This window comes from Myotis nattereri (assembly GCF_964212035.1).
Source record: "Myotis nattereri genome assembly, chromosome: 16".
NCBI classification, from domain to species: domain Eukaryota; kingdom Metazoa; phylum Chordata; class Mammalia; order Chiroptera; family Vespertilionidae; genus Myotis; species Myotis nattereri.
In genome coordinates, this window is record NC_138091.1 from 31,261,549 (window position 1) to 31,276,310 (window position 14,762).

A 14,762-nucleotide genomic window follows, 5' to 3' on the forward strand; every position below is an offset into this window, starting at 1 on the left:
TGACAGGCCTCCGACTCATGCAAGAGCCAGCGGTGGGTCAGCAGCCTGTGGCCGGGATGAACAGGAAGGTGCTGCTCCCCACGGGATCTGCTAGAAGATCATCCCAGCTGTAGGTAGTCACCCAGATGAGCTAGTATGGTCCCTGAGGCAGCTACATACAACCTCTCCTATGATAACAGGTTTCAGAGATGGGGCTTAGCTAGCTGCTCAGCTATGCCAGCTCTGTATCCCGCAATCCTGGGGAGAGGCAGCTACCCTGAGGAGAGGTACCGATAAGAAGGCAAGATCCTCTAACAAGACCAAAGCCACACACTTCTGGCAGCCAGATCAGGATTCCCTGCCCCAAAGCCTAGGCTGTGGGGAGAAGGCCTCCAGAGAGGTTCTGTGGCTACAGCCATGAGATGCCTTCCGTAATACTTGGGACTGGGAGAGGTTTCCATTCACACGGGACCTGGGTCACCTTGACCTTGAATTAGAAATTCTATAAGTTACGCCCAGCCGGAGTGGCTCAGTTGGTTGAGTGTGGTTCTGTGCACCAACAGGTTGCCAGTTCAATTCCCAGTCAGGGCACATAACCTGGGTTGTGGGTTCGGTCCCAGGATGGGTCACATATGGAAGGCAACCAACAGATGTTTCTCTCTAACATCGATGTGCCTGTCTGTACTTCTCTTCCCCCCCCCCCCCCATTTTGTTTCCTCTCTCAAAGCATGTCTTTGGGTGAGGATTTATAAAAGAAGAAGAAATACAACATCGGCTGATTCAGATCATGGCCCGAGACAGAAAAGGTTCCTGTTGGAGTAAACATTTAAAAATTCCCAATGGGGTGATGAGGACAGGAAGGGAGGTGAGGCTATTTTCCAGGGGAGGAAGAGGACCCACTTTTGGAGGAAACTCTGGTCTGGGTGGAGACCTGCCCTCAAGCACAAAAAATAAACAGGAATCTGAGCATTCACCCCCAGTCCTCACACGTGGGTACTGGCAGGAAGGGAGGGTGAATAATATCGCAATTCAAAGACTTGGAATTTTTTTTTTTTTCAATCTACTGCAGCGATTTTCAACAGGTGTGCTGCAGCACACTGGTGAGCCACAAGAATTTTTAAAACATGGCAACACCTGACTATTTAGTCAGCGGCACGGACCTCTTTTCCCTTAGATTGTCAAATTAGAAAATGACAACAGCCAACACAACAATAACTGTTCAGTGTGAATGAGTCAAAATTATATCTTTCTTTTTTTGTCAGATTGGCAAAAAATATATTTGTTGGTGTGCCACAGTTTTAGTAATTAGCTTATGTGCCATGAGATGAAAAAGGTTGAAAGTCGCTGCTCTATAGAGTTGAATAGCCCTGAAGAGTAATCCAGACACGGAGATGGGAAGACAACATGAGGGCATCCACCAAGGGGTCCAAGAAAGGACTGCAGTGGCCACAGATGTTCTCCAACAGGAAAGGGGCACTGATGACTTTATCCCCAAAGCCCTGTCCAGCCACCCAGCAGCCTGGGGATCTACCAGAAGCAGGGGAGGAGCGGGGGGGCGATCCTGCCTTGAGGGGCAACAGGACGTAGAAATGCTTCCTTGCCCACAACACAATCACCCCCACGCCTTTCCCTGGCCAAATTCCTCCCTTATCCCATCTCCCCACCCTCTTACCTTCCATCAACTCCCCTCCCATCCTGGCAACCCCTGGGACTGTCAGGGAAGATCTCCAAGAGCCCCCTGCAGCCTTTTCACTAGAGTCCTGGGCGCTCCCTGGGCAGTCGGCCAGTGTCCAGGGCCTGCCTACTAGGCAGAGCAGATGGAGAGCGTGGCACCTGCAGAGAACACCCAGAAGGCCGGGTACAGAGCTTCAGTAAAGTCCTCCTTGTACTTATACATCACGTGGATCTTGTCAAGAGCAACAGCAAAGAAAATGACGAAGCCGTGGTCGCAGTTGAGAAGCACGCCAACCCGCGTGGCCTTGGTGGTGGGCAGGATTTTCTCCACATTGTTGTGCCAGGCGGAGATCTTGGTGTTGAACCACTCCACGCACCAGGAGGCGCTGTTGCGGCCGAGCCGGCTCTCAGGGCCCTGCCGCGCCATGCTGCCGTAGCAGATGCCCATCCCACAGAAGTTGTTCTTCTGCAGCTCCACCTCCCAGTAGTGGATCCCTTTCTTGTAGCAGTGCAAGCCCAGCACCTGAGAACAGTATGTGAACCGCTGGGGATGTGGCCGGTAGGTCTGGTGTGTTTCGGCCACAGAGGCCACAGTGTAGTTCTCCGAGAGAGCCACCTTGCTGTAGGCAGTGTTGTAGTCCAGGATGACCTTAACAGCATCTACGAAAGCACCACCCCAAGCAATCAATTACAAGGAGCCCAAGCGCTCTCACTTTTAAACCTTTTCTCAACTGGGAGTATTACTCATTTGTTTTACCCATTCCTCCATCCATCCACCTACCCATCTATCCATCTACTTACTATTGTATCCATCCATGCATCCACCCGTCCATCTATCCATCCGTCTGTCCCTCCTCCTTCCATACATCCATCTATCTATCCGTCCATCCATCCATCAATCCATCCATCCACTCATCCATCCACCCATTCATCCATAACGGAGGCCTAACTGAGAACACACAGTTCCAGAGAGAGCAAAAGGGGGAAGAGCCAGAGTCCTGGCCGAGGAACTGGCCTTGAGGAAGTGAACAGAGAAAGGAGAGGGAGGGTATGGAGTCAAGTGAGACTGCAATGAGTGGATGAGGGAGGCCCCTTCTGAGCGCCTCTCTTCTCTGTGACACAGAAGCTGGGTGGGAGAGGGAGAAGTTATGGTGCGTGGCAAGGCTTTGGAACGGCAGGGAGCCAAAGGGAAAACCAGAGGAGAGAGCTGGCAGTGGGACCGGTGGGTTTCGGCAACAGCCACTGGCTGCAGATGCTACTCACACGCCAGGAGCTCAGGTCTGGACTTGGCTAAGAAGTTCTCCAGCATCTTGGCCTTGAGAGACACCGAGTTTGGCTGCGCGGGGGTGGGTTTGGCTGCAGCTGGGCGAGGAAACGGAGAGCCATTTTCAGAACAAATTCAGAGTAGACCTCCCGCTGCCCCTCGTCCACAGTAACTCACCCTCAGAGAGAGCTTGTTTTAAATCCCCTAGCGGCTCCGAGGACCCAAAGGTGGGAAGCTTGTTGGGTGAGGCAGCAGCAGCGGCTGGGGATGAGGAAGGAGGAACAAATGTTGGGGACATGACACAGCGACCTGATGGCCTCTACTCCCTTCTAAGCTGATTTTCAGGAGTCACTTCTGCCCGGCCAGTGTGGCTCAGTGGTTGAGCGTCCACCTATGAACCAGGAGGTCATAGTTCAATTCCCGGTCAGGGCACATGCCCGGGTTGCAGGCACATGTCAGGGCGTGCAAGAGGTAACTGATTGATGATTCTCTTTCATCATTGATGTCTCTCTCTCTCCCTCTCCCTTCCTCTCTGAAGTCAATAAAAATAAATATTTTTTAAAACTTTAAAAAAAACAGTCACTTGCACAGACGCACACCTGGACAGCCAGGGCAACACAGGTGAGTCCAGACGGGCTACGCTCACTTGTCCTCACCTCCAACCTGCTATTACAGAATATAATCCTAGAACTGGGCCCCATCACAGAATCCCGATGAGGCAGGTAGGCATTTAGTGCTGCACTCAGCCAGTCTCAAGAAACAAACAGAGCAGAAATGCGTAACTTACGAACTTTCTTGGGTTTCTTTTCTTCTTCTGGAAAAAAAGAAAAAATTCCAGAATGAAGACATTGTAAAGCACAACACAATGATGCTTTCCCAAGACCATAATAACACTCATTTGCATAAATGTGCCCCATACTGATAAAGCTAGGATGTTTTAACTTGACAAAGGTAAGGGGTCAACAGGCAAATAGCTCCATGGTGACTGGTGTGGAAGGAGCATGATGGAATTTTCTGGGGTAATGGAAATACTTTATCTTGATGTGGGTAATAACAGTCCCACACACGAATGCATTGGTCAAAATTTACCTAACTGTATTTAAGATCTGTTCATTTTACTGGACGTAAATTATATCTCCATAAAAGGAAAAGTGCAAAAAACAAAAACAGAGTCAGCAAAAGCCACGTGCTGGCCAAGTACCGCAATAGTCCTTAAGAGCTAGCTGGAGCGTGTGCCTATGGAAACTGACTTAGCGAAAACAGCGGTTCTCCAAGTGTTGTCCCAACCAGCAGCATCACCGGGAACCCACAGAAAATGCACATTCTCGGGCCCCACTCCAGACCTCCTGCTCCAGGCAGCTCGAATATCTAACGCTCACGGCTCAGACAGCACACACAGCCCCTCCCGGCACGCAGGCTCTGCAGTGATTGATGAGGGGCTGTGCCCATCTGCAAGGAGCAGCGGCACCTGTGACTGTCTCAGCCCGCCCCGCCAGCCACAGCCATGCTGCTGCCTCGGGGATGCGGGGTTACTTACTCGGGACCTTCTTCACAGGGCGTGTGGGTTTTGGCGTGGGCGCTGTGGCATGCTCTGGAGGCTCCCCTGTGTCAACGAAGAAGGTGCTCATTGATGGGGCTCCTCCAAAACACCCCGGGAGCCAGCTTTGCCACAGGCGGGCGGGTTTACAAAGGCAGCCACCCCCACATCCCATCCACGCTCGCCGTCCAGCCTTTCCAAGAGCTAGAAGCCAGGTCCTAGGAGGACCAATCTGGGGCGTTCCCTCTTTTCTCTGGCTTAAAATGTAGCTGGGGTCCAGTCTTTCCACCAGCACCCGCTCTGTGACCTGTGCACCGGCCCAGCTTCAGCGTCTTCCAGCGCACAGCGGGAGGAGGCCCTTGCTCATGGTGATGACACGGAGGTGCCTGCAGCTCCTTCCCTCTGGGTTTCCACCCCTCCCTCCCCCAGACCAGGGACCACTGAGGTAGCAGGGGGACAATTCGTCCACAGCTTTACGCTCCTCCATGGGGCCGAGCCCTCCATGAGGAGGTACTGGGAGTCTTCGTGGCAGGACCCCTGAAACTAAGTCCCAATGCTCGGGATCACGGTCCTCTCTTGCACCCCAAACTGCTGAGGGGACCCATCCAGAGTCAGGGGTCTCAGTGGGGTCCGTGGGGAGGTGCGGATGGTTACCTGAGGTGGGGAGCTCCTCGGGCTTCTTGAGGCACCGCTTCAGCTCGGTTTTGAGGTCCAAGGTGCTCTGGTAGACGCCCTTTATCAGCTCGTGATTCAGCTCCACCTTGGGGACGTAGACTGGCTTCGTTGAGACCGCCTGCAGTTGTGCCGCTTTCTGGAACAAGCCAGGGGGTCAGTGCAGGTGGCTCCAGGAAGCCAGGGCCTGGGCTCAGCCTCCAGAAGCCCGGAGGAGCTGCCCTGCGCCCACCCCACCCACCCCGCCTTCCCAATTATAGGCCTGAGGTCGCTGGGCATTGAAGTGCCACTTTTAAGACAGTGATCTGGAACTGGAAGGACCCTCAGAGGTTGCTCCCCTGACAGATGGGGAAACTGACGTCTAGAAATCACAAGTGACCCGACAGGAACCCTGGTCACAATTAGTGGCAGGGACAAAGCTGGGACCCAGGTCCCCTGAGCACCACGGAAAACGCTCCCTCCACTCCTCCAGCTGTGGCTGAGGCAGCACGGAGACTCCGGACCAGCTGTGCACACAGGTTCTGGGCTGGACAGGGAGGTCTCCAGCGCGCAGGACTCAGCTAGGGCACCTCCGATGAAAAGGAAGGGTCTTCCGGGCTGTCCCGAACTTTGAGACAAGAGGCAGGTCACAGGGTATGAAGAGGCCCAAATGTGGATTCAGAACCCTTCTCAGAGAGCTCGAGGCAGCTACTCCAACACACTGGAATGAGAAGAAGCTAACACCCTCCAGCCTAAGGTGGACCAGTCACTCCTGTAGCCTCCCCCGGACCTGAACAAGGAATCTGGGCCTTGGAGGGGTCAGAGCACGTCACCCGATCAGCGGGCTCACCAGAACACCCACTGCATGCCAGGCATTCTGCAAGGGCTGGACATGCCAGGAAGAAGAAAGGTGGCCGTAAAGGATGGGCCACACTGAACGGAGCCAAAAGCCTAGACAGACAGGAAAACACATCTAGCACAACGTCAAGAGCTTCGGCAGAGGCCGGGGGGGGGGGGGGGGGGCACGCTCTGATTGTCAGTAATGGCAAAACAATGGGGTCCAGGGAGGGAGGACGGAGGAAACTGGAGACCCTGGGACACGATCCAGTGCCAGGAGGAACGGCGAGTGCTCTGCTGTGGTCACAGCACGGAGCATGGGCTGGGGGTGGGCAGCAAGACATGAGGCTGCTGGCAAAGGCAGGGCCCGGTCATCAAGGGCCTGGGGGCCGTGCTAAGGAACATGAAGTCAGAAAGGGCGGAGAGCTCTGTGCTTTATAAGGACGCTTCCAGCCTGGCCGGCATGGCTCAGAAGTTGACTGTCGACCTATAAACCACGGTTGGATTCCCGGCTGCGGACTCAATCCCCAGTGTGGGGCATGCAGGAGGCAGCTGATCAGTGATTCTCTCTCATCACTGATGTTTCTATCTCACTCTTCCTCTCCTTTCCTCTCTGAAATCAATAAAAGTGGATTAAAAAAAAAAAAAAAGACACTTCCAGGGACCATGTGGAGGAGGGATTAGGGAAGAGAGCGAGGTGCATGCAATAGGCAATATTCCAAGATGGCCCCTAGGAGTCCCACCCCTTCCCAAGGTTACACATCCTATATAATCACCTCCCTTGAGAACAAGCAGGGCAGTGAATGTGAAAAAATTTTTCAGAGGTCATTTTTTAAAAGTATGTTTTTTAATTGATTTTGGAGAGGGAGAGAAACATCGATGTGAGAGAGAAACATTGATCAGCAGCCTCCTGCATGAGCCCCCTCGCCCCCTTTACTGGGGATCGAACAGGCAACCGGGCATGTGCCCTGACTAGGAATCGAACTGGCAACTTTTTGGTGCACGGGACAATCGATGTTCAACCAACTGAGCCACACCAGCCAGGGCCCAAATCTGTTGATTTTGAGTTCATCAAAAAGATGAGTCTCCTGGATGGGCCAGGCTTACTCGGTGAAAGGCCTGAAAAGGGGGGCCGGGCCTTCCTAGAGGGAGAATTTCCCGTTAGCTTTCAAGTAAGCTGCCAAGTTGGAAGAGGGCCATGTGGCAAGGAATTGCGGCAGCTTCTAGGAATGGAGCGTGCACAGCCAGCAAGAAAGGGGGACCTTGGTCCCGCACCACAAGGAACTGGACTTACCAACCACCAAGGAATGCAGCCCCGCCCACACTCAGAAAGCAGCCTGTGAGAGACCCTCAGAAGACAGCCCCCTAAGCCACGCCCAGACTCCTGAGCCACAGAAAGTGTGACACAGTCCATGTGTGATCTAAGCCCCTGTGTTTGTGGTGAGTCGTCCCACAGCATGTAAAACGAATACAGCCTGGGTGTCAGGGACGCTTTCAATGACCTCTCACAGACCCCACTCCTAGAGGCCCCGCTGCCCCACAATCAACATCGTCAGGCTGGGCAGGAAGAGTGTTCAACAATGTCCTCATCAAGACCCACCTCCAGAAACTCAAACTCGCCCCCCTTGGTCAGGGCAGCTTCAATCTCCTCCTTTACGGTCTGCATCTCCGCCTTCTTCTTGAGGAGGATCTGGTAAATGTTGTCGAACTTGCTGCTGACCCTCTTCTCCTCCTCCTTTATCTTCCGCGTGGAGCTGGCCTCGGAGGCGTCAATGAGCGCCTTCATTTCCAAGTAGTCTTGTCTAAGCTGTTCTATCTTCCTTTGAGCAGCCTCCTAAGATGCCAAGACAAGAACACATCCATCAGGCTGACAAAGCTAAGCCCGCGGGACCAAGCACTGGTGAGGTGTGGAGCACACAGGGGCAGAATCACTTTGGAGAGCAATCTGGCAATGTCTAGTGCATCTGAAGGCGCTCGGACCCTGTGACCCAACAACTCAACTCAAGGAATGTACTCCAGGAAAATCCCCACAGATGTGCATGAGAACACTCACAAGCAGCACTGTCCGAATTAGCAGAGCCCTGGAAACAGGAGACTGAATATGCAGGCTGCGCACTCACTGGATGGAAGATTAAACAGCAATGAGAATTAATGAACTGGGGCGATGCACGGATAAGTTCCATGAGGGAAAAACAGCTTGTAGAAAAAGACACACAGTACTGATGCCTTTACAGAAAGCTTAGATACAAACAGGATGGGAGCATTTATTGCCAAAGGGAGGCACACAAACATAAAACAGTATAAAGAAATTCATGGAAATAAATTCAGGATAGTGGTTGCTTCTGGAAGAGAGGAAGGGGGAAATAAAAAGGGAAGGCTTTTTATATAGTAGAGTGAGGGCTTCAGCTGCATTGGTGACATTTTTCTTTCTTTTTTTAAAAAAATATATTTTATTGATTTTTTTACAGAGAGGAAGGGAGAGGGATAGAGAGTTAGAAACATCGATGAGAGAGAAACATCGATCAGCTGCCTCCTGCACACCTCCTACTAGGGATGTGCCCGCAACCAAGGTACATGTTCTTGACCGGAATCGAACCTGGGACCCTTCAGTCCGCAGGCTGACGCTCTATCCACTGAGCCAAAATGGTGAGGGCCATTTTCCTTTCTTAAGCTGGGAAGCAGTTTGTGGGTAATTTTTCTGTTTTAGAGAGAGGGTATGAAGCTGCTCTAGAAAATTTCTAGAGAATATCACCCTCAGGAACGGACTGCCCAATTCCATAGCCACTTGCTGGGTGTGTCTACAGAGCACGTGAAAGGTGCCTCGTCCCAATTAAGATGTGCTGTGTGACACGCACACTGGCTTTCAAAGACGGAGTACAAAAAAGGGACTGCAAAGTCGCTCACTAATACAGTTCACTGACTCTGTGTTGAAAAAATCACTTTTTGGATGTTTTAAGTTAAATAAAATGTATTACCAAAATTAATTAATTAATCTGACGTTACAGATAAGGCTCACGTTTTATTTCTATTGCACAGCAGTGCTCTAGCCCAGAATCAACATGAAAACAGAAATGGACATGAGATGGGCAATGTACAGGGAGACTGAAATTCAGTTATTTCTTTACTACCCAAACCCTTACCCTGCCATCTCCAATGTGACTGTGAATGGCCCCCAGTGCTCATTCTCAGGAAGAGAGCACCCCTGGAGTATCAGGAGGGCACATGGCTGCGAAGCGAGGGACTACATTTCCCAGCCTCCCTGCGGTGAGGCTTGGTCACGTGACTAAGCTGTTTCTAATTCAGTATGAGCAGAAGTGATATACATGAGCGGAAGTGATATACGCAACACTCTTCTTACTTGTTGCCCTTCTGGCAGGCTAGGACAGAGATGGAATGGTGACTCAGCTTCAACCAACCAGGTGCGTGGGCTGACGCTCTAACCATTGAGCATACTGGTCAGGGCTCAACACTCATTTTTAATGATTCCCCCAACGCTGGGCATGTAGCTAGTCTTTTGTTTGGGTCTATGAAGGCTCTCTCCTGGGCACATAGCTTCTGGCATGTTTTACAAGGTTGACGTTTAATTCTGACACTGTGAATGAACCCACCATGAGCCTCGTAGAGATGCCAGCTGAGCCTGTCCTGCCTGGAGGCGGAGGGAGGCCCAGGGCCAGGGCTGGTGGTGGAGAGCCCTGCCACTCACCCGCACATCCTTCTGCCTGGCTCTCACATCCTCCAGCGCCCTCGCGGCACCGTTGATCTGACCGTACATGACTGTCAGTTTATACTTCAGCTTGTCCTGTGGGGAAAACAAAACAGGGTGAGAGTACACCTGGGCCCAGCCCCCACGGGCACCCAACACCGAGCCATCCCCCGAGCCTATCCCACAGGTGGTGTTCCCGCCACCCCAAGTCTTGCCTGCTGGTAGCCATTTTCAGCATTCTCATATCCACTACCTCCCTTCATCCTCTTAGGGAGACCGTGCTGTAAATACAGGATTTGGAGCCAGACAGACCAGGGTTCCAGTCCCAGTCCCCAGCTGTCCAATTGCCTCTCACCTCCGTCTCCTTGGCCACTAATGAGACACAGCTGTTCCCACCTCACAGGGCTAGTAGGAGTAACGTGAACCACCCAGAAACAACAGAAGTCCTCAGCCCACTCAGTAAGGTATAGACCAGGGGTCCTCAAACTTTTTAAACAGGGGGCCAGTTCACTGTCCCTCAGACCGTTGGAGGGCCGGACTATAGTTTTAAAAAAAACTATGAACAAATTCCTATGCACACTGCACATATCTTATTTTGAAGTAAAAAAACAAAACGGGAACAAATACAATACTTGTATTTGCATGTGGCCCGCGGGCCGTCGTTTGAGGACCCCTGGGATAAGCTACATGTCAGCTTGTATGATGATGCGCTTTTCCACCAGCACCCATTTCACAGGTGATGAAACTAAGGCAAGCAAGGTGATCAAGCTCACAAAGAGGAGACAGCGAGCTGGGACAGCTGCTTCAGTCATGGCAGACGAGGTCATTCCGAGCAGCCCTCCCCACCACAAGCAACCAGAAAAGCAGGCAGGGAAGGGTTTCAGAGCCAAGATCCAGGAGAAAGAAACCCGGAGAGATAAGCCTGGCGTCTGGGCTTGTTTTCCCAGAGCCACCTGCCAATTCCAGAAGACAGCTTCGAGCGCCTGTCAGCTCAGGGAGGCAGGGGGACAAATCAGAGTCCAGAGCTCACTCGGTCAGCCCCACAGGCGGGGACCTCCAAGGGCCACACCCTAAGAATGAAGAATAAACCAGCAATGGACCAGCCCACCGTCAGCTCAAGTCCCAGACATTGAACTAAGGTGATTCAGAACTGCTAGGCCCCTAGCCACCTGCAGAAACAAAGATACATTACACATGAAGATAATATCATCCATGGCCTCTTACTATTTCTATAAATTTTCATAATATCTTACTTAGTCCCTACCTCCCTGCTCAGGTGAAATGTTGGGGCATAGAAATGGAGAGGAAAATAGCCACCACCACCGTCAGAATCACAGGGAGTGTTCATTACGTGGCTGCTGCAAGCCAGGCGTTGCTCTAGCGCTTTGCCTGTGTTGAAGCTACGGGCAAAACCGTGAAGTTGGGGTTACCTGCCCTCTACAGAGGAGGCCACTGAAGCACAGAGTAATTAGGTGGCCTGACTGACGTTACGTCGCTATTAACTGGTGTTACGAGATCCTAGTGTTACAATTAGACATGCGTCCAAACGGAGCACACAGAATTTCTAGGGGGAAAAAAACACATTTTACTTCCCCTAATTAGCTGGTTCAACATACTCTGACCCACCCTTCCTCTTTCCTGCCTCTCCCACGCCACTAGAGATATTCAGGGCTGAACCTGACCTTGAATGAAAGAGCAGAAGCAGAGTCCAAGGCCACACTAACTCGACCCCGAAAGCCCGCGTCACTAATGATGTTTCAGACTCGACCTCTGTGACAATGCCCTTTGAGCTGGCCTCTCAGAGTGGCCAAGACAAACTGGGCCAAAGGCTGAAGGCCATGCCCCCACAGGCCACGCCTAGCAGGGCTCAGAGCTAGAAGAAACCTCTAGACCCGGGGGAGAGGGGCCTCCAACCGTTTGGCCTCTGAGAGGCAGAGCCACGCTTAATAGTGAACTCCCAAATTCTGTATTTTGAAAGGTTTTATCCACCATTAACCAAACAGACTTAATAGTCCCCTGATGGTGGGAAGGGGCCCACAGGGCTCCAGACAAAAGGAAAGCTGTCCACGGACTCTAATAGCCACAATTCCCTAATTGAAGGAAGTTCTAAGGATCCCTCATAGCCTGGGGACTTGGGTCCTCCACGTGGGAGGTACCAGGGCTTGAGTGACGATAAGCCAGCCGCCCGAGGCTGCGGCACTGCCCGACTGAGGCTGGCTCTGCCTCCAGCAATGAGCAGAGCAGCAGGCCTGGAAAGGAGAGTGGTTAAAGGACTCGGCCAGGACAATGAGGAAGGGGGAGGTGGTGGGGCAGGCCTGTTACAAGAATCAAAAAGCAAAACGTGCCCTAGCTGGTTTGGCTCAGTGGATAGAGCCTAGGCCTGCGGACTGAAGGGTCCCCAGTTCAATTCCAGTCAAAGGGACGTGCTTGGGTTTCGGGCTTAATCCCCAGTAGGGGTGCCATAGGAGGCAGCTGATCCATGATGTTCCTCTCTCATTGATGTTTCTATCTCTCTATCCCTCTTGCTTCCTCTCTCTCTCTAAAAATCAATATAAATATATTTTTTTAAAAAATCAAAACGTGTATGGCATTCAAACAAACTGGGTGCAGACTCCAGCTCTGGGCCCTGGAGGTTGAGAGAGATATGAGTCAGGGGCAGGCTAAGAAGGGCCCTCCTGCCCCTACTTGCCTTCTGCCTCCATGGATAAGAACTTCTAGAAGGGCCCTTGGGCAGGAGGCAGGCTGCCCCAGTCTTCAGGACAGGCCCAGGCACCCTCCCGAGGCACAGATCTGGGCAACCTGGCACTCTGCCCAGCAAGCTCTCCTCCTCCCTGGGTGGAGTGACAGAAACGAGCATTCACTGGAAAACGCTGTTTATAGGCCGCTTCATTTAATCCTCCCGATAACCTTCTGAGATGAGTACTACCATTATCCCCTTTTGCCAATTCCCAGCTAGGAAGCAGCCAGAATTCAAACCCAGGTCTCAACATCCAGCTCTGGCTGGAGCCCTGTCAACCAGCCACTCCCACCCCGCCCACAAAGCACTTCCCAACAGCTCCTCTCTCGGCAGCCTCCCAGCCAGGGGAATGCAGCCAATCCCATTGAGCAGAGAACTGCAGCGACTTGCCCTTACCCACAGCTGATAGGGGCAGAGCAGGCTCCTATGACGAACAGAGAAGATCCAGGTGGCTGGGCCTCAGACGGTTGCACCTCAAAGGTCAACTTCCCCCACAAGGCCTGGAGGTCTGACTTCTGAGAACCCAGCTCAGAAAGGGAGGAGCAGGCCAGGTCGGGGAGGGGCTGTGGCCAGAGAAAAGCAAGGCCTGCACCCAGGACCTGGTGCCGCCACAAACCTCCCCAAGGCTCAGGTCTGCTTTGACAACACGAAGACAGTCCCTGTTCCCCGTGACAGTGCTGGGAGAATGAAAGGACATCAAGGCACGCTTTGGAGCTTAGACTGATATAACAAATGGTGGATTGGTTACACCTTTTTATTTTTTAAATATATTTTATTGATTTTTTTACAGAGAGGAAGGGAAAGGGATAGAGTTAGAAACATGGGTCAGCTGCCTCCTGCACACCCCCTACTGGGGATTGAGCCCGAAACCAAAGCACGTGCCTTTGACTGGAATTGAACCTGGGACCCTGCAGTCCGCAGGCCGAGGCTCTATCCACTGAACCAAACCGGTTAGGGCTGGTTACACCTTTTCATCCTCTGACACAGGCGGAGGTTCTGGGCCCCCCGAAGCCACGAAAATCATCACAGACCTGGAAAGCCCCTTAGAAGTCAACCTGGTCCCACCTCCTCACTTCACTGAGGAGGACTCAGGCCCAGGGGCCAAACCCTGTCTCACAGTCACACAGCCAGAACGGAGGGCACTCTGTTGCAAGATCGCTGGCTCTCCCGCAGGTCGGTCGGGTCCTATCCAAGCCCTCCCACTCGCAGGGATCCTCCCTAGTCAGTGGGACTCTCCAGCTCCTCAATGACTCTTGCTCATATGACCTCCACCCTCCAGGAGAGTCCCATGCCCTGGACTCTGTAGACTTGGTTCTGAGGCTGGTACCCGAGGAGGGCGGGCAAACTGTTGGTGGGCCACTTACTCCGTTACTCAGGCTAAATTAGCTTCTGCGGAACTCCACCTGCTCTCCTGAAAAATGGTACAAATTATACCCACCTCCTGGGTGTTGCCAGGATTTAATGAGGGAACAGAGGGAACCTCCCGGGTTCCTATTTGAGGGTTCAAAACCCTCTATTAACACCATCAGACAAGTACTAACTACTAGGCTTAAGGCAAGCAACATCACCCGTGTCTTCTGCCCCAGATCTCAGGCTCAGCAAAGCCCATGCCCCCACTCAGGTGATCCAGCGTAGGCGGAGATGCCCACGGAGGCGCCCTCTGCACCACCCAGCTGGCCCAGGCTGCCCGTCTGCGCCTCGCGCCGCGCCCCCTACCTCCAGGTCTGCGCTGGCCTGGCTCAGGGGCACAGGCGAGCAGGACTTGTGCTCCACCAGGCAGATATGGCAGATGCACTCGCTGTGCTCGGGGCAGAAGAAGTCGCGGAGCCGGTTGTGCTGAGGGCACTTGCGGCGCAAAAGGTCCTGGACGGGCGGCTGCAACGGGTGGTCCCGGAAGGCCGGGCTGTCGAGGTGCGGCCGCAGGTGCTCCTGGCAGAAGGAGGCCATGCACACGAGGCACGTCTTGACGGCGGCCGCCTTCAGGCAGTGGTCGCAGGCCACCTGGCCGGTGGGGCTGGGGGCCGCGGCGCGGGAGGGCGGCGTCCAGTCGTCGGGCGCCGTGGCGCGGGCCAGCTCGGCCTGCGCGAACTGCTCCACCACCGTGCACAGCACCGTGTTCTTGCGGAGCTGCGGCCGCGCCGGGTACGCGGTGCGGCATTGCGGACACTGGAACGGCGCGCCCTGGATGGTCCACGTCTCGTCCAGGCACGACCCGCAGAAGTTGTGGCCGCACGGGGTGGTGACCGGCACCTTGAAGAGCTCCAGGCAGATGGAGCACGTCAGCTCTTCGGCCAGGGACAGGTCCGCCATGGCGCTCCTCGGGGGACCGGCTAGTCGTGCAGGGACGGGGACTGCTGCACGATCTCCGATCTCCCCGAGG

The 14,762-nt window shown here is 53.4% G+C and overlaps 1 protein-coding gene across 1 annotated transcript; it reads right to left on the reverse strand.

The window, feature by feature from the left end:
- Positions 1 to 1,035: 1,035 nt before the first annotated feature.
- On the reverse strand, positions 1,036 to 14,762 carry TRIM25 (tripartite motif containing 25). Its single transcript, XM_081109161.1, has 9 exons — positions 14,099 to 14,762; positions 9,646 to 9,741; positions 7,543 to 7,776; positions 5,109 to 5,265; positions 4,455 to 4,520; positions 3,705 to 3,731; positions 3,095 to 3,178; positions 2,917 to 3,015; positions 1,036 to 2,313 (listed from the first exon to the last, which is right to left on the reverse strand). Exons 1-9 carry the CDS (start codon positions 14,690 to 14,692, stop codon positions 1,784 to 1,786), a joined length of 1,887 nt encoding a protein of 628 aa, XP_080965287.1. The 5' UTR covers positions 14,693 to 14,762; the 3' UTR covers positions 1,036 to 1,783.

Coding starts and splice junctions, on each gene's coding strand:
- TRIM25 (XM_081109161.1), bottom strand. CDS start 14,692: ATGGCGGACCTGTCCCTGGCCGAAGAGCTGACGTGCTCCATCTGCCTG. Junction 3,732..4,454: donor CCCTGTGAAGAAGGTCCCGA/GTAAGTAACCCC, acceptor CTTTTTTTCCAG/AAGAAGAAAAGAAACCCAAG. Junction 3,016..3,094: donor AAAACAAGCTCTCTCTGAGG/GTGAGTTACTGT, acceptor TTCCTCGCCCAG/CTGCAGCCAAACCCACCCCC.